The sequence below is a fragment of the Sphaeramia orbicularis genome, chromosome 17 (genome assembly GCF_902148855.1).
Source record: "Sphaeramia orbicularis chromosome 17, fSphaOr1.1, whole genome shotgun sequence".
NCBI classification, from domain to species: Eukaryota; Metazoa; Chordata; class Actinopteri; order Kurtiformes; family Apogonidae; genus Sphaeramia; species Sphaeramia orbicularis.
In genome coordinates, this window is record NC_043973.1 from 40967510 (window position 1) to 40991969 (window position 24460).

Here is a 24460-nt window from a genome sequence, read left to right on the forward strand (position 1 = left end):
AATCAGTGAAGACAGCGAGTAGCAGCCAATTAGAGACAGAGTAGGGCGGGTCATGGCTTCACCATCCTAGTGGAAAAAATGGGCAGTTTGGCTCGTAGATACTAGTTGGTGCGCATCAGGGCGGATTTAGAAGTGGGTATACAAAATGCTGACTGAAAATGAAGTAGGTATACGCCGTATGTGTAGGCAATCTCAATAATCACATTTTACGATGGGCGGCTTCGTTGGAGCTTTGCGCCTCTAAAGGGATGTTTACGGTATAAACGCGTCGTTGCCAGGACAACAAGGGTTTCCAGTCTATGGATCGGAAGGAAGCTGCACGACAACCAAACGTTTGATGGCACAAAAACACACTTAAAGTACATGAACCGCTACTCATCGGCCTCGTTAGTTTGATTTACAAAGTTGGGCTTTATTTCCTGCGTGGAGTCGCCTACTGTCGTAAATATCAGCTGTGGTAGTGATGGAAACCCCGCTGGAAAACGACACTTCAGGCGGATCAATAGGCCGGATCAAAGGAGTCGAACAGGGACAGTCAGAACAGCCAAAAGCCTCCGATGAAGCGGTTACTTTCATGTCCAGCATTGGTGAGTACATCCTCTTGTTTCCATGGAGGATGGGAGTCAGCACCACCTGGTTCTGTCACATTTCAACTCACTCTGTTTAGCAGTAGAGGAAGGAGCACTCAGATCCTTTACTCAAATTACATGTTGAAAAGTAGTCACAGTTCAGGGGTGTCACACTCATTTTAGTTCAGGGGCCCCATACACATACGTATTATGAATTAATAATAATAATGAATGAAGTATCACATATCATAAAAACATTAGCCTGTTATTTAATTAAATCTGCTGTCTTTGGGTCAACTGGGGATTTTGACAACTAGTAACTAATATTGTTAACATTCATTAAACCAGGGGTGTTAAACTCATTTTTGTTCAGAGGTGACATACAGCCCAATTTGATCTTAAGTGGGCCAGACCAGTGAAATAATAGCATAATAATCTATAACCACAAATTTTCTTGTGTTAGTACAAAAAGTAAATGTGCAATTTTAACAATATTATGCCTCATCTTTTCATTTTTCACATATGCATTAGAAATTACAGATCGCAGTGGACAAAGGCACAAAACATTTACTAAAAGGCATAATATTGTCCAACTTTAACTTATTTAAGACATTTCAGGTTGTTCATGGTTGTTAAGATTATTCACATTTTTTGTGAAAGAATAGTTCGTACATGTAGGCATTTTCAACATGTAATTTTATTTTTTTTTCACTCTAAAACAAAGATGAAAATTTGGAGTTTTCATCATGTATGTATGTTTAACATCTACCCTGTTACATTTGCACTGCCTACACTGTTACTTGCACTGTTCACACTGTAACACTGTTACAAATGTTTACATTGTTTATATTACTACTACTACATTTGCACATTTTACACTACCTTAAAGTTTTAAATCATTCATACAGTTTATCTCCATTTTGCACATACTTCTCGATTACACACTTTATATTCCTATACTTTTTAAAAAGATGTCTGTATCTTACTGTATTGCTGCTTAGATGTACGTGCACTGTCGTTGGCAGAAACCTCCTGCAATTTCGTTGCAAAACTGAAAGATGTGTGGTGACAATAAAGCTTATTCTATTCTATTCTATTCTATTCTATTCTATTCTATTCTATTCTATTCTATTATGAGGTTATTATGCTATTATTTTACTGGTCCCATCCACCTCAGATCAAATTGGGCTGTATGTGGCCCCTGAACTAAAATGATTCCTGCACCCTTTACTGTTAATATCTTCAGTGTAATTTTGCCCTTTGGTGGGCTGGTTTTGGTCCACTGGCTGCATGTTTGACACCCCTGTCATAGTGCAATGGTACAGTTCTTGTCAGTATTTCACTACTATATATGACAATATGGCACGACATTTCACATCACTGCTGTATTAATGTACATTTTACTGCTGCAGATATCGAGGTTTTAACTAATTTTTTTGTTGTGAATCTCATTCTATAATATCATGTTAGTTGCCTCACTGTTCAGTAGATAACACAAATCTGTAAAAGTGTCAATTTTTCATGAGTACAGAAAGACAGTTTTTCAGCTTAAGTTTTAATATATAAATATAAATATCTTCAGAATGCATGGACTTTTTTGTATTTATGGCTTTAGAATTGACAAAAAAGTACAATGAGTGAGTGCTTCTGCCCCTTTTTCCAAGATAATTTGAACATTACATACAGTATGTGGCATCTATTCAATATGACATGTGCATTACTTTAAAGGATTTATTTAGTTTAAATAGGAATTACAATAGAATTTTATCAGTGCAAAAATCCTCAGGTTCATCCTAAACATTTAAAGTGAACACATTTGAAGATATTTGGTTTGTTATTTGACAAGGAAGGTTTGAAAAACTGTAATCTGAAAAGTCAGTAAACTAGTCAATGTAATGGATTAAAAGTATAATATTTGCCTCTGAGATGTGTAGTGAAATGTAAAACTATGAAATGTACTTACAGTTATTTCAAATGGTTACATTCCACTACTGGATGTAATAATTAGCAGGGAATAATCTGCCTCATATCTTTCCCTTAAAGCTTTTGTTAAACTCTCCCGACTTCTTTCAGATCCTGCAGAGCTGCAGAAGTGTGTGTTTGCAGACTCTTTGGTGACTGTGTCCGAGGGCGGCCGACACCTGGGGAACTTCAGTGTGACAGTGGAATTTGCCCATAGAGTCCAGCAGCCTTGTATGTTAGTCCATGCTCAAAGCCAAGGAGCCATTGATGATTCCCCATGTGGAACAACGGTGACAGGTGAAGGGAGCCCATGGCAGAAAAACTGGCTGATCTTCATTATTTTGTTCATTTACAGCATGTGTCAGAGTACGCTCTGATCATCTCCTTTGTCTGGTCATCATTGTGCATTTCAGCCTACATTACAACAGACCTGGAGGTACTGGAGGAGGATTATCATGAGTATGTAAAGGTAAGCATTCTGCCCAAACATTAGAGGGTTGAAATGGTTTTAAAAAGCAAGGCCCTAAACTCATTGCTTGCACACATCTGTATTATAGAGTCATCAGGCTTTGGGTTAAAAAAAAAAAAAAAAAAAAAAAAGGAAGTAATTTTGACAGTTGCTCAAAATAACACTGTCTTACAGTCCTGGAAAAAATTATTAGACCATCAAAAGTCATCATAAACAATGGTTATGCAATCAAGTACTAACTCCTGTGTGTATCATGTGACTAAAAAAGACAGAAAAGAAAACATGGGATGCCTAAAAGCACTGTTTTTGTCGGTACAATGCCATAGCTATTGATGTAAGAACTGAAGTGATTTTGGTTATTATCAAGAAAACATTGAAAATGGCTAGATAACAGCTCTGAAATTAAACTCACATGAGCTATTTTTGTTATTATCATTATATTTGTCCAAACAAATGTACCTTTAGTTGTACCAGACATTAAAATGAACAAGAAATTGAAGAAAACAAGGGGTGGTCTGATGTTGTTTTCCACGACTGTATAATCTACACGTGTTGTATCAACTGGTAGTTTACATTATAGCTCTGTTAGCTTATCTCTGTTTATAGACAGATAACAGCCACAGTAAAACCACAAATTACCTATGTTTTTTGTACAGTTTGTGTTGTCAGTAGCTGTACTAAAGACCTGTTTGGAATTGTCCTAACAAGGTCAGAACTGTCACAGTTTAGTCTGAACCATGGATCAACAAACAGCAACTTAGCAAAAACCATCACATAACATCACATATTCATTCATAATCCTCATAATCACACTGACCCATGTCGAAGAAACACTGTCATTTCAGAATCAAACTCCATTCTTTTTATTTAGAGCTGTGTCCAGTGGTGAAAACAACAACAGTGCTTTAGATTTTATCACTATGTCACTTTCTTGGACTCTAAAAGTTGTTTCTTAGTGGTCCTAATCCCATCAGGTCACTTTCTGACACTTTGGTCAAAGGCTCTGTGGATGTTTTCCTCACCATGGGGGACTGGCAGAGTGACTACTCCTTCTAGTAGTCCCATAAATCCCCCACCCATCAGTGTAAATACATCCTGTTCATAACTTTACAGTTCCATACATTGGCATCTTTGGCAGAACTGCAGAGCTCTTTATTCTATTTCATCACTTTCTTTTTACTGTTTCTTTTTTAAGAGCATGTAGCAGATATGGGCATACAGAAAGAAGACAAAAAAAAAGAAATACAAACTTAAAAGAAAAAGAACATAGTGAATTGCCATGTCTTTACAGTTTGCTCCAGTCTTGTTATCAATAAGATTGTCCTTATCCTGTTGTTGTATAAATAGACCATTTCTCCCACTTTTCTCGACATTGTTCTTCTCAAGTCCTTATCTTATGGGTCAACGGTTCCATTACATATATCTCACTCACAGTTTAATGCCAGTCATGCCTAGTTGGTCGATCTGATTTGTACCATTTTCTTGCAGGCAGCTAACAAACTTTTCAGCAAATATCTGTCCTCTTTTAATACAACATTGCCTGACATATTGCCCAGATACAATAGTACACTTGACTTGGGTGTATTATAGCCCAGAATTTTAGTAATTACCTGGTCAGAGCTCTTTATTCTAAACACTCTAATTATAGTTTTAGGTCATTTTTTTAATATTTCAAAGTATACTACCCATAGCCCCTTTAAGACTAAAGTTTATTGTCCAATGCAGAATTATAAAAGTGAGTTTTAAACAAAACTGTGCTATACATGTTTTCCCATGCCTTCCATTTTTATACTACATTTTGATTTTCATTTCCCGTTGTTATGTACTCAGTATACTTAACGTTCCTTTATACATTTAAATCCCTTCTTCAGCTCGAGGGCCACGGTTTGGATAAAAGGTTTCACATGGTGCAGCGTGATGGGCAGATGTTAATCAATAAAGTTACCACTGTTGGGGAGGTGAGTAATAAATGGCTGTTTAGTATTTCTGTGATATGTGCAGTGGAAGTCTATTTAAAAACACCATCTAGTGGCTGTCATTATTAGATTTTACAATTGCAGAAACTTCCATATTAACTTCTCTTTCAAGACACGTAGCCTTTTGATTAATGTTAAATACATTAATTGCTTTATAATGTTACATATTCCACCTTTAAAGGGGTCATATTTTGCTAAACCCACATTAATTTGTCTTTGGTTCATTTATTTGTGTATTTGGACCCTAACAGTTTAAAAAGTTTGAATTTGAACCCTCCAGGTGCTGCAAAGCTATATTTATATTCATTTTGGCAAAAATCGAGTGGATTTCTACAGCCTGTTTTAATTCCTGCTAACTTATTTTCGTCTATAACTAGTTGCGTCACCACATTTGCACATATAAGGTCAAGACTTCTGATGAACATTTCTTCCAGTACACCATAATTGTTTGTCAGCAGCAGCGGTTGTAGTCCATACTGAAAATATGCTCAAACTTGGAGCCGATTACCTAAAATGTTCAGTTGTTGGTTGAACAGGACAGAGCAGCTCAGCCAACAATCTGAAGGGGGCGGAGCATGAGGTGGCTCATTTGCATTTAAAGGACCTGCGCTCAAAACAACCTTTCTGGTGTCATAACTCAGAAATAGGGTTGAAGATGGACCTGTGGAGTTGAATTAATGAAGAATTCAGACCCAAGCAGAGCATTTACAGTTTATGTAGACCACAGGGAAATGTTTAAAATGCATAATTCCATTTAAAAAAGGTAAAATGTAACTCCTTTAAAACAAATAAACTTGTGCCAGTAATATTACTATCCATAATAAAGTCCTTTTTGGAGCTGTTAAATAAACCTCCTGATGTGAATGTACTGTTTTGTTTATCTTTATGCATGTGTGTTTACAGGAGGTGACAAAGGAGAGTGTTTCTTATCCCATGTCTGACCTAAAAGGGCTGATAACTGAGGGCTCCAACCTACTGCTGATGCGTCTGATGGCTTTGAGGACAAAAATCCCAGAACACATGAGTTTCATCTCCATCAACCAGGACTTAAACATCATCTGCACAACCTTTGTACTTAATTACAACAGTCTAAAACCTCTTAGTGTACTTTCAAATCATATTTGTTTAGTCAAACATGTTGACCTGACTCTGCTTCCAGGGTGAGCTGGGTATGAAGCAGCTGGAGGTTGGTGCTGAGAGTGTGGAGGCGTTCGGGTTGGAGAGGATTCTTCACTCTGTGGCAGACAGTCCCACTACCTGGCACTGCTACTTCTTGTCTGATGGGTAAGATTAGTTCCTACACTTCTGCTGACCCCAATATTCCACAGATTTTATTTGTATGCAGTCAGTGTAATGTATATTGGACTTGTAGCCATAGTAGCTAATTTGCAGACCTTGTCCATGGTTTTGCTTTTTAAGAAACAACACAAACAAACCAAAACTAGCAGTATCACAGAACAAGATTAAAATCAACAGAGCGTAAACATTTGACGAAATACACATGCAACGACACAGATCAGGAAACAAGCCAACACCAGTGCAAATGATGAAAACAAATATAACTAATTCAAAAACCAACTGAACATTTAGAGCTTAGCAGTGGCTTAGATCAGTGCTGGATGGGATTCATTGTTCACATGTTGTTGTTTGAGCCACAGTTTTGCCTTATTGGTTTCTCAACCTCCTCAGTTTACTATTTTATTAACCCTATAACGCCAAACGTATCATATTTGATACATGAGTTCTGAAACCCTATACATGATCAGTGTGATATTTTTTTTCTTGAAAAACCTAATGTATACAATTAGATACATGCAATACACAAATATTCCACCGGGGGGACAAATTCAATCCCCAGAGGCCTTTCCAGTGACACTACAAGACTGTCATTAATGAGGAAGGAGGAAGAACTTTGACAATTTTGAAAAAGAATTACCAATTTGTTAGACATGCTTGTGTTATATTATGTTTTTGTTTGTTCCAAAATAATAATTGAGCGTTGAGACCCAATGTATCAAATATAATACAAAATTGAAACTCATACATGGAAAATTATATTTGAAAAAATGTTTTTTTGGTTGTTCAGAAGGACCAATAAAGGCTCCAGTTTCAAAGAACTGGAATTTTCTGTCAATGATTTAATGGTTCAGGCTTTACAGGGTTAAGCATAGCTATTGTTTAATCACTCAATACAATAAGTCAGACAAAACTGAATTCCTTTTCATTGATCCAACCAGTGACCTTTCTGTGTGGAGTCTGCACAATCTCCCCGTGTTTGCGTGGGTTCTCTCTGGGTACTCCGGCTTCCTCCCACCATCCAAAGACATGCACTGATCGGTTAATTTGTCAGCCTAAAATTGCCCATAGGTGTGAATGTGAGAGTGATTGGTTGTTCATCTTTATATGTTCAGCCCTGTGATAAACTGGCGACTTGTCCAGGGTGTGCCCCGCCTTCACCCATAGGTAGCTGGGATAAGCTCCAGCACCCACCACAACCCTAAAGAGGAAAAAGCAGGTTCAGAAGATGAATGAATGAATGAATGACACACTGCTTTAAAAAAAGAAAAAAAGCAACAACAGTCATGACTCTACTCATGTCTAAACAGTTTTATTCTTATTATTCTTAGTATAAAGAACCTATTGGATCACTTTACTTATTAGGGTTGGACAATATGGCCAAAATATTAAAACTCAATTTATTTCATTGAAGAGGAAGATTTATGATCATAATTAATTCGAAACAAATATGATTCTAAAGTAATGTTATTTTATTAAACCTTTATGCCAGTGGTTCCCAGCCTTTTTTGGATGGTGACCCCATTTTAACATCACAAATTTCTGGTGACCCCAGACATTCAAAAGGGAGAAATATTTGTGCTAAAATTAATTTGTTTTTGATCATGTAGTAGTTTACTGTACTATGTTGTAAATAAACATTAATTTTAGACCACATTTAGACTATATAATATTTGTTATTTTGGATGGAGGCAGTAAAGTCAGGTGTAGATTACTGCACAAAGTGAGAATTTTATTTTCCTTGGTCAGGATATGTACAGTCAGTCCAGCTTGGATGTGCAAGGCTGACAATTAATACTGAACAAACAATAACTTGAACTAGGAATTATGAAAGAGCTGCAGCATCTGAAACCGACCATAATGAACATTTGACGGACAATCAGTACCACAGTGCTTCAGTTTCAGCTTCAGAGTTTGTCATGTCTTTTATGTATTGGGATTGTCTCTCTCAACTCACCATATATTTTTTTATTTGTAATTTAATTTAATTTAATTTAATTTAATTTAATTTTATTTTATTTTATTTTAGTTACTAGAAATTTCAGGTGACTCCATTTGAATTCCAGGTGACCCCAAGCTTGAAAAAACTGGTCTATGCTGTATGTGACTGGAGAAAATGTATTGACGTTAATTAGGAAAGTTGCCATTAGAGCAAGAAACATCTCCAGAGGAATCATGTTGTGATGTTAGACTTTTAAATTGTTTTGAGAAACATCTTGCACATCTTTGTAATTTAATGTTATGTTAATTATTTGATGAATAAGTCTTTCAGCATCTTATCTATCAGAGAAACTTAACTTCAATTCTTTTTCTCTTTCCATTTTGTTCTGAGTAGGCACTTGGTGCGCAGAGTGCAGCTGGGATCACCTACAACCATGAGGCTTCAGCAGCTGCCATCAAAGCAAGATAGAGGTAACCATACCCCCCCTCTCTAACACATTACATTCTCTCATGTGTTGACTCTGATGTTGTTTGTGTGTGTTTGTGGATGTTAGAGTTTGACAAGATCTCCCTGGTATGGGAAGAAGACATGCAGATGCGCTCCAAGTTCCTGGACAGAAAGGTGACCAATAATTTATCTGATTTATATTTAACTTATTGACTGAAAATGTTTGAACAATGACAGTATTTTTGCATCTAATGCACATGACATAATATGAATATGTGTTTCTTTGTGTCAGGAGGAGCTGAAGGCAGACCACGCCTCTTATCTGAGACAGCATCCTGAGATCCGTACGCTTATATCTGACTTCTTGCAGTTCTTGCTTCTGAGAAAACCGGATGATGTTTTCCAGTTTGCCCAAGAGTATTTCCTCCCATTTGCTTCCCGTCATCCTCCAGAACTTATCCTCAAAGCCTCATCAGTGTGAATACAGAACAATCTAGTATTTTTTATAATGTTTTTAACATGCTTCTTTCATACCTATTCCTGAGTGACAGATGACTACTGGTAGAAAGAACACATTATGTATGACATTACGTGTACCTGAGCTGTGTGATCTCACCAAAAATAATACAAATAAAGTTTGTTTGAGGCACAATGCTTATTGTAATTTAATTTTGTGATGCTTTACATTATTTAATCAGAGATGAAGAAATAGATTCAAGATTCAAGAACTTTATGGTCATATACACAGCAGTACTGAGCAATGAAATTCTTACTTTGCGAGTTTCCTTCACACGGCTAACGCAAACAATTAAACTAAGCTATGATGAAATAAAGAAAATAAACTGTACAATTAAAGCAATTTAACTAAACTAAAAGGAAATAAACTGTGCACTAAGCAAGGAAAAATAAATAGGCAAAATAAAATAATACGTGTACTCTGTGCAAAGAGTAAGTGTACCAAGGTGCAAAAAGAAAAAAGCCCAGAATAGAAATACCTAGATCCATCCAGGTAAAAGTCCTACATTCAACTTGTCAGTATAGAAGTATTATCACCAGAATATACTGAAAAGGGGGGCTAGCCAGAAATATTAGCACAAATAATATATGTACCGTCGCAATCAAGTACTAACTCCTGTGTGTAGAACTTAAGTGATTTTAGTTATCAAGAAAACCATGGAAAATGGCTACATATCAGTTCTTAAATTAAACTCTTATGAACTATTTTTGTTGTTATCATTATATTTGTCCAAACAAATGCACCTTTAGTTGTACCAGGCATTAAAATAAACAAGAAATTGAAGAAAACAAGGGTGGTCTTATTATTTTTTCCATGACTGTAGTTTCTGATTGTGTGATTTAGAGCTTTTTTTTTAATACTTAGTTTGATTTATTTTTGGAAAAGTCAGTGTAAAATAAACTACATGAGTGTATTGGAGTATCATGTGTAAGATACATTCCTTTCAAAGTGTTGTATCTTTATCTTGTAAAACTAATGCATATGTACCTGTGTGCATTCTTAAACATTCTATTTATTCAACATAGAGGCAATTTTATTCTCAAGCTAACATGTTGATAAGGAAGTTTTCTATGTGCTCTGATTCAGTGAAGTGTTCTCTATTTAGAACCTACATCACACCATTATACACCGCTCAATTGTGGTCAAACTATATGAAAATGAGTTTTCAGAGGCTCAAGCAGGGACGTGCACAGGATTATAGAGGGGCAGGGGCTCAAAGTCACAAAAGGGCAGTATGTGTGCGCCAAATTTTTTTCAGGCCTTAATAACACAATATGTGTCTTGATGTAAAATTAATAAAGTAGCCATGGATAACAACAACAACAACAACATAGCTGTGTATACTGTGTAGCTGTGAGTGATGCAATTGCTGTTTCTCTTGTGTCATCAAATTATTGTCAAAATGTATAATAATACTGAGGTTTGGAGGACATGCAATTCAGCTGCAATTCTAAAAAGCAATAAAACATTGGCTTTTTATCAGGCTATATATTGTTGAAGATAAAGATTGTACCACATGAGCATTCAACTGTGAAACATTGAACATTGACAAAAACATAGAAATAAATATTAGAAAAACAGTCCTGTTGGGTCTGTAGAGAAAGCCTGCATACCTACAGGACTGCAGTCAGCATGTTGATCTCAATGATTTGCTGTTGATTCAGCATGGCTAACATGGTCTGAGACCTGAGATTAGCTAAACAATAAACTAGAACAATTTCCCAACTCCCCGAAACCGAGTCATAACTTCCAAACTGGTAACCTAAGGCTAATATGATATTTTTCCCAAGGTACACATTAACGCAGCTTTCATTAAAAAAAAAAAAAAAAAAAAAAAAAAGTCCAGGCTCCACATAAACCAGTCCTACTGTGACTGCTGTTGGAGTTTCCTGTTCCTACTGTAGAAACATTCACAGCAGCAAAGGCACAAGAAACTCAATATCTGGAAACAAATGTAAATTGTCAGTAAAATTAAGCGAAGTGAATGATTCCTCCTGTTTCTGCTGTGATTCAATACATTCAAGTAATGGGGCGGGGCGGGGGGGGGGGGGGGTTTGATAAGCCACAAAGGTTGAAGTTAGTCCACTGTCCCGTCTCATCTGTGCAGGAACTACACAGTGGAGATGTGACTGCGGCTTGTACCTCTCTCTCTCTCTCTCTCTCTCTCTCTCTCTCTCTCTCTCTCTCTCTCCGTACATGTATGTGCAGCATGGGGAAGCCCCGCCCCTCAGTCAGAGACAGCTGACAGAGAAGCGACGTCAGACTGTACACTCATACAATACCATGACGTGCTATAACAAGGAAATGCGTACGGTAGATAACCGTGGCGTTTTTATACTGCCGTTTTCTTTTAAAAGTAAAAAGGGCACTTTTCCTACGAGGCAAAAAGGGCAGGGGCTCAAGTCCCCTTTGGGCCCTGTGTATGCACGTGCCTGGCCTCAAGGTAGCCTATTATGATGCAATGAGGTTGCTGCTTCATGTCCCTCGGTGGCATGGTGCCAGTCAACTGTTTGTGACCACAAGAGTGCCAACTTGTGAGGCAGTATTAAGAAAGTTGATGTTTAGTTTTATGTGTCGCCTGGATACATCAGAGAACCACAGAAGCTTTACTTTGCCCCCTCAAAAGCTGCTATCGTTTCACTTCTGAAGTGAGGCGCTCATTGGTGCAATAGTTTGTATATCTGCTAATGTGCTTAATTTTTGTATCTCCTTTTTAATTCTTTTTAGTCTTTTTTTTATCCTTTTTATTCTATTTATTCTGTATGTTGTGTGCTTGTGGTTTATGGACCTGTGTCTGTAATAAATTTTATTATTATTATTATTATTATTATTATTATTATTATTAATTTTAGATACTTTATATACTACTGTGTGGATAAGAAGAAAAGGTCAAATTCATGAAAAGTAGAAGTATGAAACAGCATAAGCACAGAAAAAAAGGCTTATGTATGTAAAATTGTGTTACAGTATTTGAGTAAATGTGACCTACATGAGAGTCCTTTAACTATAGCCCAGTACCTGAGGTTAATTTAAAATACTATACGTTTGTCAGATTAAATAAATACTGCACATTCACTTTCACCTTTGGTTTTGGTGTTTTTATTTTGAAGGCTTTGTTAAAACTTTTATTTTGAAGGCTTTTAAGCATAGCGTTTACTATGGGCGTTTTAACAAAGGTTTGAAGGTTTGGCGGACGCTTTTATTTTTAACGTTTTAAAAACATTTGTATTTGGAAGGTTTTGTGGGGAAACAAATATTTAGAAGCGTTTGACTAAGCTTTTATTTTGAAAGCTGTTAATACACTTTTATTCTGAAGCGAAAGCGGAAGCGAATACAAACCAAAAACGATACTGAACTTTTCGTCGAAAGTGAAAGAGCGACCGGAGACGTCAGATAACGCAATACCAAAACTTCGTATTTTTCATCCCTATCATCATTAATTTAGTTTTATCTGAACTATAAAACACGTATTTTCGTCGCTTTCTTAAGTTAGTATTTAATGTGACCGGAAGATATTAGCGGTAAGTTTAAACGTCATAAACTTTTTTAACAAATAAGTCATGTTGACTCACCTGACAAGATGAGCTAGCCTAGTTATTTAGCTGGGTAGTTATCGTTGACGTTAATTTAAGGCTGTTGACTTTCACCTAATGCTAATGTAACTTTGTAAAGCAGGGTTGAAAAGTTCCATTTTCCCGTTTCTAAAGTGAAAAGTCCCTACAGTAAATACTCAGGAAGTTCATTCGTTCCTGAAAACTAGCTTAAAATTAGCTTGAATGTGTTTTTAAGGGTTCACGCTTGGGGCTAAAGTTTAGCTAACAAGGTTAAGATGAGGGAGAAGGCTATTTATGTACAATTTACTATTACTCAAGTATTTAAATTTTTTTTGCTACTTTAATATGTAACATGAAATGTAAATGGTGTATTCTTACTATACGTCATTGGTCTGACAGCTTTACCTTTAAGATTACTTACATGAGTTTTAATTTTGCTAGTTTAGATTTGGTTTCCAGATTTACAGATCCTCTTCCTGTGCAGTTAAAACCATGTATCTCCAGAAGCTGTTATTTGTGATGAACTAAAACTTACAGGTTGAGAAGGCTGTCCTCCTTTTTAAGCACAATACTCTCTTTTAAATTCCTCTCTGGATAAAGTTTAGTCACAAAGCTCAGGAAAAGTTGACTTTTTAGACATACAAGATCCTCAAAGACATGTAAACATTTGATCTTATAGAAATATTCTCTCACAATCCAGAAAACCAGACATTTTTAGGTCACATCTTCACAAATAGAAGTAATATCCAGGGTTCCCGCGGGGTCTTAAAAAGTCTTGAAAGTCTAGAATTTACACATCTACATTTAATACCTTAAAGAAGTCTTTGAAATGTATTATATTTGATATGGTAGGTCTTAAGTTATGTGGTTATGAACTTGTTTGCTGTGTTGTGTTTAAGTTTCTAAGAAAGTTACGGAAGTCCACTCAGTTCCACCTGTTCCAACCTGACAATTTTTTTTTTTAAATTAGGAGCCAATTATTGCTATCATTGCAGCCCCCAGTGAGAAATGACTTGGAACAGTGGGAATCAAGGTGATAAATATATACATTTTCCTAAATTCTAGGAGTCTCTCATTTTTACCAGTATGGCTGTGAAATTGGCATTAAATTGTGTTCTGAGTTGTCTTAAAAAGTCTTAAATTTAACTTGTAGAAACCTGTAGGAAACCTTGAATATCTGTGTTTATGTCAATCCTATGTATCTAGTATAGAGACAGAAATCTGAATGTCATATCATTATTCTTGATATGTGTAATAATGTTGTCTTTCTTACGGTACATCGTTATTTTATGTCTTACTGTTTTTGTCTTGTGTCTTCAGTCTGTAGTGTGCTAAACTGAGCAGCAGACATCTGCTGTTGTGACCTGGACTGTGATGGACAGGTTCAAATTGTCCCTCATCGATGAGGAGCTGGAGTCGTCTGAGGTGGCAGCTCTTCGCTTTTTGTGTCGTGATGTTGTCAACAGGAAGCGACTGGAAGACGTGAGTCTGTAATCTTTATATTTTTGTAATTAAACAGTTGTTAGACAGTGACACTCGTGTTCCATTTTAGGTCACTTGAGTTTTATTTTGTCATTTTCAGCATTTTAAGAAAGAAATAAACATAAAGTGAACAGAAATTAATACATCTAAGTAATACAACCAATTAGGGTTGCAAAGATAAATCAGTTAGTTGTTGACTATTTAATTAATCCATAAACTAAAGATATTAGCACAGTCTTAGATGAGCACTTGATTTATTTGTTGTTGTTTTTTTTTTTAATCAACTCACACTGTGTTTTATACTTTTTTTTTTAAATGTTTGACCCAGTGTGGCATACACTACTGTTTCAATTTATAAATTATTTTGATAATTGATTCATGGAAAATATTCTGATCTGAGCCTCTTAAATGGGAATATTTTCTAGTTTGTTTCCTCCTCTGAGACACTGAACTGAATATCCATGGGTTGTCGAACAAACATTGCATTTGAAGACTTTATTTTGAGGGTTTGGAAACACTTTGTCACCATCAAGAAAAAAATACTTTGATTAATCTTTATTTTGTCCAGTTTTTGTCAGTTATACTCTGAAATATGTATTATCTGTACTAAAAATCCCCAGTTAAAATGATATACTCTGGTGTTTATACCTCAGTTTTATTTTTATTAATCATCCTGTTTTTAAATATATCTGTTCTAAGTAATCACTCTGATTAACATAATGTCATTGATTCTTTTTGTAGTACTGCGGTAAACAGCTGTTTATGGTAACTGAAAATGAAAGTAAAACTTCAGCAAAGCTTTAGTAACTTTAATCTGTCAACTGGTCTTTGAGTACTTAGAAAAGCACTATATAAAACTGATGTCTTATTATTATTAACTGTTAAATTTGTGGTAATTATGGGTTAATTTTTCCACTTGTTCATATATGTGTTTCTGTCTCACAGGTCAGTGATGCAAAAAAACTGTTCTTAAGACTAGAGGAAAAAGGTCTTCTGGACGATGATTTTTTCCTTGCCCAGCTGCTCCAAACTATCAATCGGGCTGATCTTCTCTCCGTTTTGGAAACAGACAGCAGACCGCCAGAGGAAACTGACGCAAACCCCATGTTGTCAGACTACAGGTAGCGTTGATAAGAAGTTTAATTTGACAAGTCAGGCTGCAACTTTCTTCCCCAAGTAATCTCTTGACTGTTTTCGTGATTATTTAATTAGTTGTTTGGTTTGTAAAATAGAATAAAATTATCAGGATGATAGCCTGAAATGTCTTGTTTGATATGCAATCCAACCCCAATATTCAGTTTACTGTTACAAAGGAGAAAAGAAACGGATTAAAATTAGAAAAAACAATTGTTCAAAAACACAAAAATGATAGATTTCCTCTGTAAGACTGTAAGAATAACAACGTTAAATAAAACTTTACATAGCATTTATTTTGTTCAGTAATAAATGAAGCACCAAGTCAAATAAAATGAAGAGAAAATGAATGAATTAAGTAGTAAAATTATCAAAAAATAAGGAGTAACTAGAAGCACTCAGAGAGCGCAGACAGCCGCCAAGGCAAATCAGTGCCCCCCCCACCCCCCACCCCCAATTACCACCAAAATTTAATCATTTGTTCCTTGTGCCAGTATCAACATTTCCTGAAAATTTCCTCCAAATCCGTCCATAACTTTTTGAGTTATCTTGCACACAGACAGACAAACAGATAGACAAACCAACGCCGACAAAAACATAACCTCCTTGGTGGAGGTAATAAATTAACAGTAAAATAAGTACTACAAATGAACAAAAAAATGTGGCATATTACTAGCCTGGCCAGCCATCTGTTTTTTTCAGTGTATTCAATACTGAGAAAACAGTCTGGAACTGGTCCATTCACTGTGAATTACGCCTGATCTATTTTATACCGGACCAATCACAAGTCTTGGGGGCGGGTGTTTTGTTGCGAGTCAAAGTCACTTCTAAGCCCGCAAATCTCTTTATAACTGTTGTCGGTTGTTTGATCCAAAAATAAGGACTGAATTAGAGATTACACCCTGTAATCTTAAATTTCTCTAACAAAAGCGTCATGTCGTTATCTATGATTGGTTTACTCAGTGCCTGTTAGTCCCGCCTTCATATTTGGATTGAAGCCCCACGATTCCAGATGGATTTCTTATTGAGAAAGACGGATGGCTGGCCAGACTAGCATATTACAAACGAATTACAAAATTGATACAAAGTATGCAAATAATTAAAAAAAAAAAATAGAAGCATGTGATCTGACCTTTTTGGTGAAAGATACATGATTATCAATAGAGTTGGAGATTAATTTAGTATTTGACAATGTTAATCTCTAATCAGTTGATCAAGTAATTGTTGCAGCTCAGAGTGATAAAACTACTGTGTAAAATACTGTACAGTTTTTCCCCCCAAAAAAATGTATGGTGATTTGAGTAGTTTTTGTGTTTTCTTTGTCTTTTCTTTGCCTGTTCCTTGTGTTTGAATTTTCTGATCTTTCTGTCAGGGTTACGCTATACAAAATACATGAGAACGTGACTCAGGAAAACCTGGAGAAGATGAAGTTTCTACTGAACCCGAAGCTTGGCAGACGACAGACTGAGATGTGCAATGTGAGAACAAAACCCTACATTTGCATAACAAATAATGATGTGTGTCGTAGCTTTCACCTGTTTGGTCACTGGTCCACTCAGCATGTTTGAGAATGGGATGTTTTTCTCGGTTGGAATTTGAGGTTTAGATTGTGGTTGCGTTTAGCTGCAGTTAGATGGATGGAGAGTGATACTCGTTTACATGGATACAGAATATGTCATCTCTGATATATTTTCACAAAATTTCATGAGAAAACTAGATAAGTCTCGACCTTAAGTAAAATAATCAAAAATTTTGGAAATGTCTCGGAATTTTTCATTTTTAACCTTCTGTCAGGCCATCATGAAGGGAGGCTTCAAGTGAACACAGCTGATGTTTTAATAAGAACGGTGAGGTGTTATTGCAGTGGTTCCTGACCTTTTTTGGCTCATGACCCCATTTTAACATCACAAATTTCTAGTGACCCCAGACATTCAAAACAGAGACATTTTTCTGCTGAGATTAATTAAAATTAAAATTAATTTTTTTATCATGTAGTAATTTCCTATACTATGTTGCAAGTAAACGTTAACTTTAGACGACATTTAGGCTATATAATTAGTCTATATTATTATGGATGGAGGCAGAGAAGTCAGGTGTAGATTACTGCACAAAGTTAGAATTTTATTTTCCTTGGTCAGGGTATGTACAGTCATCCAGGTTGGATTTACAAGGCTGACAATTAATACCGAACAAACAAAAACTCAAACCATGAATTATGAAAGAGCTGCAGGTTGAAAAACACTGTGTTATTGAGTGATTAACATTGCATTCAATTTCTGAAAGCTTGTCAGAGAATGTCAGCTCCCTCTAGTGGTCAATTTTTTTTATGCTCTCCTTAACAGTTATATCTGGAGATCAAACATTTGTGCATCAGAGTCTAATTGAATCATTGCTGATTTTATGTGTTATGTTCACTATGAAGCATGACGTCTGTTCCTATATTTTCACACCATTTTATATTGCATTGCTTTAATTTCATGGTTACTTTATACATTGTTATTCAATACTTACATGCATACTGTTCTCTGCCTAACTGCAGTTATCAATCCTGAAGTGATCACTGTGTTTGCATCATAACCATGCAGCTGCTGTAAACTCAGTGAATTCTTCTCTGCTAATTACAGACGGCGCTGGATGTGTTTGCTGAAATGGAAAAGATCGGTCTTCTTTCAAATACAAACATGGATGAGCTGCATAAAGTCCTGTTAAAGCTGGATCGTGACCTGGCGAGGACTGTGGAGAACTACACACAAAGTATGAGACACACACACACACACACACACACACATATATATATATATATATATATATATATATATATATATATATATATATATATAAAAACATGGATATTTATTTGTTCTGTTATTTACTGTTGCTTTTATCAAATAATTGTTCTTTTTACAGGGTCTCGCAGAGAGCCTCTGACCTCACTACTACCACATGTCAGCATAGACCACGTGAGTGTGTTAAAGTGTGTTAATGTACAGTTATTCCTGAACTGTATTGCTTTAATCACCACTGGATCTGTGTTTTCTTTCCACAGAGGGTCAACAACACCCAGCCCCCCCCACTGGATTTTCTGTCAATATCAGAGACTCAACCCAGCAGTGAGTTTCCCCCTTTGTCACATTAAAAATATTCAGTTTATGTTCTTATTCCAACAGTATAGATCTTTATGGTACTCAGCTCAAGCTATACAACTATAACTGAGATGCATATTCTGAAGATAAATGAACCTAAAATTTAAATATTTTCCACATCCCTAATGCATTAACCAGAAAATGCTATTGTCAGGTTAAGATCTAATCCAGGATATGATATTTCATAATGAAAATCACACTGAGAATATTTTGTCTGGAATAATAGTGGAATATTAGTGTGCATGTGAACATATTATTAATCACAAGTACTAAGTTGTAAAGTGTTTCTTCAGCGTGTGTTTTTACTCAGTTTTCTGCTTTTTGTTTTATTAGGTGTTTTAGTAGGTGAAACTGTTTGCACTGATGCAGAGATATCAAATACCAGAAAATCCCTGTCTGATCTCGACGAGGTATCCATTCACACAATATGCAAAATAATATTCATGAATTTATTGGTTACCATATATAATGTTCATGACCTTGTCCGTGCTTTACTTTAGAAGGAGTACTACATTCTGAGTCATAACCCTCGTGGATGGTGTGTGGTCATCAACAATGAGAACTTTACAGGCCCAGCACTGAAAACCCGAAAAGGAACTCAGGAGGATACAAGTATGTACCATCAAATCATAAAAATCAGACTCAGCTTTATTGTCAATCAATCAATAGACATGATAGAATGAAGTATAGTTTCCCAGCTCTCTGTGTTTGTACCATGAAAAAACGATTAATATTAATTAACATATATAAAAGCTAAATGGAATTAAAACTACCATAAAACACAGTAAAATATAATAAAAATAAACCTCTGACTATGTGTGTATTAGTGACCTTTGAATCACCGGGGTTCAGTAGGGGTTCCTAAAGTAGGATATGCGAACCCCCAGGGGTACTTGGAAGAAGCCCAGGGGATACTTGAAAGTTTTTTGGAAAAATGCATTAAATAAGTCATCATGTACCAAATACAAAATAAATAATGAGAATTAACACATTAAATACATTAATATAATAGTTTTATTGTCAATCATCTTGTTTAAACTTTGGTAACTTTTTAAGAACATTTCTATTTTATATTATTCAAACTGAGTTTATTTGAGTAGCTAAGTAATTATTTTTTGTTGATGAAAGGTTCATTTATTAATAAATGACCAGTTTATTTATTTTTCTTATCAATGAAAGAGGGCACTTTTCAGTTGATATTTTGCACACAAAATTGGCTTTAAAAAATATTTCTTTTTTATATAATACAGTTAAATATATGTTGTTTGTTTACAAAGTTTTGAAAATATAAACTTTTGGCACAAGAAAAAATGTTGCCAAATTTTTTTCAATCAAAAATGCTGAAGTGAGAGTTGGGGGTACTTGGCTAAAAAAGTATATATCAGGGGGTTCTCCACTGTAAAAAGTTTGAGAACCACTGTTCTACAGTGACCTGGGGATGAGGAACTTAACCTTCAGATTTAATGTGTCTCTCTTTTGTCACAGAGGCTCTCAGAGAAGTGTTCACTCGCCTCGGCTTTAAGGTGGTCATAGAGAATGATTTGACAGCACAACAGATCAGAGACAAAGTGATAAAGTTGGGCAGAGAGAATTTTCTGGATCATGATGCCTTGGTAAGAACAGCTGTTTCTCCACTAAAAACTTTATTTTCTGTATTCTTTACAATGTAGCAAAGTTTGGGGGCAGCCCCGGCCTGAAACATTGGAGACATGGATTGTAATCAAAGGGTCGCCGGTTCATTTTCTCAGACCAGCTGAGAAATTGTTGGCTGATGTACCATTGAGCAAAGCACCACATTTGCACCTCACCTGACATGGCAGCGCACTGCTTCTAGTCTGCAGTGTGTTATGTTCCTGCCATTCACCCTATCTCTGTGGCTTTAGGTGGTGTGTGTGCTGTCACATGGAGAAAAAGATTTGGTTTATGGGACGGATGAGTGTCCGGTTAACCTTAAAGACCTGAAGAAGCCCTTCACTAGTGACAGCGCGCCAACCTTGGCTGGAAAACCCAAACTGTTCTTCATCCAGGCGTGTCAGGGCAACGGCTACCAGAGAGGAGCGCTGCCCTGTCCTCCACGGCCGAGGCAGGAGGAGGAGGAGCCGCAGAGAAGCTTGGAGGAGGATGCGGGGCCGGTCCACGGGGAAACTGTCCCCTCGGACTGTGACTTCCTGGTGGGCATGGCCACTGTTCCAGAGTGCAAGTCTTTTAGAAACACTGCGACAGGCTCCATCTACATCCAGGAGTTGTGTAGACAGCTGATGATTTCAGCAGGAAGGTGAGAGTTCACATTTAGGGTGTGTGTGTGTGTGTGTGTGTGTGTGTGTGTGTGTGTGTGAGATTGTGTGTGTGTGTGTGTGAGATTGTGTGTGTGTGAGACTGTGTGTGTGTGTGTGTGTGTGTGTGAGTATGAGACTGTGTGTGTGTCTCTGTGTGTGTTTGTGTGTTTGTGTGTTTGATGTCAGAACACAACAGCAGCATTAATAAATAAAGCATTTCTTTCTTTCTTTCTTTCTTTCTTTCTTTTTCTTTTGCCATTTCTTGTCTTCGTTTCTTTTGGTTTTCATTTTGTTGGTCTTTCTTTTTTTTTTTCTTTTTCCCGTGTTTGTTTATTTTTCGTTTGTCCTTTCTTGTCTTTTCATTAATTATTTCTATATGTCTTTCTTTTTCATTTTTTGGTTCTCTGTTCATTCTTACTCAACTTTTTCTTGTTTTGTTTTCATTCTTTTCATTGTTCTCATTCTTTTTCATTGTTCTTTCTCCATTTTCTTCTTTTTCTTTCTTTCTTTCTTTCTTTCTTTCTTTCTTTCTTTCTTTCTTTCTTTCTTTCTTTTTCTTTCTTTTTTTTTTTTCTTCCTTTTTGTTTTCATGTTTTCTTTCTTTCTTTGTATCTGTATCTCCTGTTATATTTCTTGTGTTGTGTTCAGATGCTTCTCACACAATACTTGAAACTGTTACGTGTTCAATATTGTGAATCTCAGGCCTTAAAACCTGACAGCTCTTAGTGGCTCATTGTATTCTGGGCTTAGCTGAAGTCTACTAAAAATAAATCCTCAAATTAGAAAATAGAAAGAAGTCTAAAATTGCATAGATTCATAATAGTCTTAATGGTCACATGACCTGTTTACTGGAATTGTTCTGTCTACTTTTGTTTTCTTCAAAGGTTTTCTGTCACAGAGCAGGATGTTGTATTATTTCTAAAGTATGATTTGTGTTTTCCTTGCAGCCCGGAGTTGGAGGACATCAACTCTGTCCTGATACGTGTGAACAGGGAAGTCAGCAAAGGAGTGTTTCTGACCTACAAACAAATGCCGCAGCCCTACTACACCCTCACAAAGAGACTCGTTCTCAAATTCATTTGACTGAAAGTAGACCTCATCTCCAGATTTACATATGTGGGTTTCATCACTATGTATGGAATGAATTTGGAGGATGTTAATTGAAGAGTAATATTCAGAATTACGTTTTCCTTTGTGTATGATCACACAAAAAGAAGAATTTATAGCATTTTTTTACTGATTTAGAAATGAGTTGTTTATATCTACAGCGGGAGTGTGTCATCTTTCTAATGAACAGTCTTCCTCTTCCCCTTTTTTTCATTTTATAGTCGCTTCAAGTACTATATCCATCTTCAGTATCATCATAACAAAAAAAACCACTGATGTCTTTAGATGGAATCTGATACTTCACTGAAAGACCAAGTAAATGTCAATCACTGAACATTAAACAGTGAAATTAATCTTGACAACATCATAGGAAATAAAGTCAGTTTTTATGTATTTGTAAGTACAGTCATGTCAGTAAGAAATGTAACAAATAAGATGTCATTGTCTGTTTGACTTGTGTGTCACTGGTAAAAAGAATATTAATATATTTTAGATTTATTCGCTTCCTCCTGTTAGTTGTGTTTACTCATTAAAAGACTGAAGTCAATGTCGTTGTAAAATTACTATTAATGCATTAGTTTGAATAAAAATGTAAAAAGTCCTGCCTTCATGGTTAAACAGTACAGATCAACATAAAGAATATTTTGAGAATAAAGTCAGAAGGTTTCAAGAAATTAAGATTATATTAGAAAAATGCAGTTTAGAACAACATTTTTAGGAAGAAATACTTGATTATTAATATTAGTGTAAGAGTTGTCTAAATTGCCAGCTTTTGTTCTGAAATTCAGGGCACTGTTCCTGATTTTATTTTTTATTTTTTAACTTTATTGTAATTATTACTATTTTCTTGAAGAAGCTTAAAATAATAGGATTTTTGGGGAGAATATTACGACTTTACTCTTGAAACTTTTTTAAAAAATCCTTGTTATGGTCTTAATACTCATAATTCTCATACTAATACTTAATAAAATGTGATGAAAACTGTAATCTGAAAAGTAACATCAGAGATATTCTTTAAGAAATATGTAAGGAAATCAATTATGATATGCATTGAGATAAATATTTTTGTATTGTCTTTATTTTTTTTTAGATTTCTGAATGTGTATGGACTATGGAAATCTCACAACTTTTATAATGTTTTTGTATTTATAAGGTAGAGGCTTTAAAATAAGCCATTTTACAAGAGGAAATACCAAATAAGATATGGTTAGAGGGATGGAAATCTCAAAGTTGTACAACAAACTCACTATTCTGGAGGGATTTTTGTTGGAAAAGTCTGGTCGGCTTCTTTATAACACTTGCACGAAAATCACATTTTTTTGGAGTTCAGTTTTCTTGCTGGAGGGAGTGTGGATCACCTGAGGCAGATCAAGCACATTTTCTGGTCCTGTCCTGGTATTGTTGGCTTTTGGGGAAATATCCTCCTGAGACCCAGCAATGCATTTTTGTCCTCTGTAGGGGACAAGAATTTCACAACTTTATTGAGAAAAAAAAACAAAAAAACGCTGTCCACTGCAAAGGACATTCCCTAAAAATGTTAAAAATGCATCTGAAAAAACTGTTGAATCGTGCTGTTTTCAATAAAGGCAATTATTTAATGTAAAAAAAGCCAAAACTTCTATTTTCCTGGGTCTCAGGAGGATATGATCAAATGGATGTATTCAGTTTATGGAGTTCATTTTGACATGTCATTGGCTACTTTGTTTTTTAACATTTCCCCAGAGGAATTATGTAAAAGTGACATATATCTATTTAGAGTACTGCTAGCCGCAGACAAAAAAAGCCATCACCAAATATTGGCTAAAAAAAGGACCCTCCCTCAATCACCTTGGTGTTGAAAATTGCAGGGGGTCACCAATCCTGGTCCTCGAGGGCCGGTGTCCTGCATGTTTTAGATGTTTCCCTCTTCCAGCACAGGTGATGGTCATTATCAGACTTCTGCAGATCTTGATGACAGGCTTAGCATTTGAATCAGGTGTGTTGGAAAAGGGATACATCTAGGACTAGGATTGGTGACCCCTGGTGTAAAGTATCAGAAAAAATGGGACTTTTTCATTCAATCTGTGGACAGTAAACAATATGTAAAAGAATGAATGTACCTGAAACCATTTCTATGTTACAATAAAAACATCAATAAAAAATAAAGTACAAAAAAAAGCCATTTTAGGCTTTCTGCCTCTCTGCACCTTTACTGTTTTATTACATCTTTGATTAATGTTATGTATGTACTAAAGTTTTTATCTGTTTATCTGTTCTTTTGTTTTTTTGCCTATACTTTTTATTGCTTCCTGCTGCAATATTTTGAATGTTTTTTTTTTATTATTTTTTTTTTTATCTTTTTTGAGCAATGTAACAATAAATACAAAGGAACGGAATTACAGTGCATTCATTATACATTGCCTTTAATATCATTTCCCCCCATGCTCAAACCAACCCCAAAGCCCTCTGAGAAGGGGCAACAGCAGGAATAAGAACATTATAACATAGTCTCTGAGCAGTAGAAAATCAAATAAGTACAAGCAGTAACAAATCTGTGATGTACAAGAATATTAACTGAGCAAACGGAAATAGACGAAAATAAAAATG

General features: G+C 35.7%; 2 protein-coding genes and 1 long non-coding RNA gene across 6 annotated transcripts in view; 2 read left to right on the forward strand and 1 right to left on the reverse strand.

The window, feature by feature from the left end:
* Positions 1–9313, forward strand: catip (ciliogenesis associated TTC17 interacting protein). 2 transcript variants are annotated; one of them, XM_030159687.1, is made up of 10 exons: positions 1–496; positions 530–587; positions 2643–2828; positions 2945–3000; positions 4872–4958; positions 5880–6047; positions 6136–6260; positions 8608–8684; positions 8768–8835; positions 8954–9313. In XM_030159687.1, the coding sequence occupies exons 1-10, from the start codon at positions 464–466 to the stop codon at positions 9140–9142; spliced, it is 1047 nt and encodes a 348-aa protein (XP_030015547.1). In that variant the 5' UTR covers positions 1–463; the 3' UTR covers positions 9143–9313. The 2 variants fall into 2 exon arrangements, with proteins under 2 accessions (XP_030015547.1, XP_030015546.1); XM_030159686.1 differs by having other exon boundaries at positions 1–340; positions 453–587.
* The window catches only part of LOC115436768 (uncharacterized), a 26376-nt gene continuing 5493 nt past the window's right edge, over positions 3578–24460 (reverse strand). The window contains exons 2-3 of the long non-coding RNA XR_003937870.1: positions 17540–17548; positions 3578–3756 (exon numbers count right to left, since the gene is read on the reverse strand). This is a non-coding gene — a long non-coding RNA (uncharacterized LOC115436768). The remainder of the gene's footprint in view (positions 3757–17539; positions 17549–24460) is intronic.
* On the forward strand, positions 12547–22540 carry LOC115436759 (caspase-8-like). 3 transcript variants are annotated; one of them, XM_030159680.1, is made up of 13 exons: positions 12547–12699; positions 13703–13765; positions 14053–14214; positions 15160–15335; positions 16721–16826; positions 17973–18102; positions 18256–18308; positions 18395–18458; positions 18825–18901; positions 18992–19103; positions 19977–20104; positions 20375–20766; positions 21715–22540. In XM_030159680.1, the coding sequence occupies exons 3-13, from the start codon at positions 14107–14109 to the stop codon at positions 21848–21850; spliced, it is 1482 nt and encodes a 493-aa protein (XP_030015540.1). In that variant the 5' UTR covers positions 12547–12699; positions 13703–13765; positions 14053–14106; the 3' UTR covers positions 21851–22540. The 3 variants fall into 3 exon arrangements, with proteins under 3 accessions (XP_030015540.1, XP_030015539.1, XP_030015541.1); XM_030159679.1 differs by lacking the exon at positions 13703–13765; XM_030159681.1 differs by lacking the exon at positions 13703–13765 and having other exon boundaries at positions 18995–19103.

Coding starts and splice junctions, on each gene's coding strand:
- catip (XM_030159686.1), top strand. CDS start 464: ATGGAAACCCCGCTGGAAAACGACACTTCAGGCGGATCAATAGGCCGG. Junction 6,048..6,135: donor ACATCATCTGCACAACCTTT/GTACTTAATTAC, acceptor CTCTGCTTCCAG/GGTGAGCTGGGTATGAAGCA. Junction 8,685..8,767: donor GCCATCAAAGCAAGATAGAG/GTAACCATACCC, acceptor TGTGGATGTTAG/AGTTTGACAAGATCTCCCTG.
- LOC115436759 (XM_030159680.1), top strand. CDS start 14,107: ATGGACAGGTTCAAATTGTCCCTCATCGATGAGGAGCTGGAGTCGTCT. Junction 14,215..15,159: donor ACAGGAAGCGACTGGAAGAC/GTGAGTCTGTAA, acceptor TCTGTCTCACAG/GTCAGTGATGCAAAAAAACT. Junction 16,827..17,972: donor GACAGACTGAGATGTGCAAT/GTGAGAACAAAA, acceptor TGCTAATTACAG/ACGGCGCTGGATGTGTTTGC.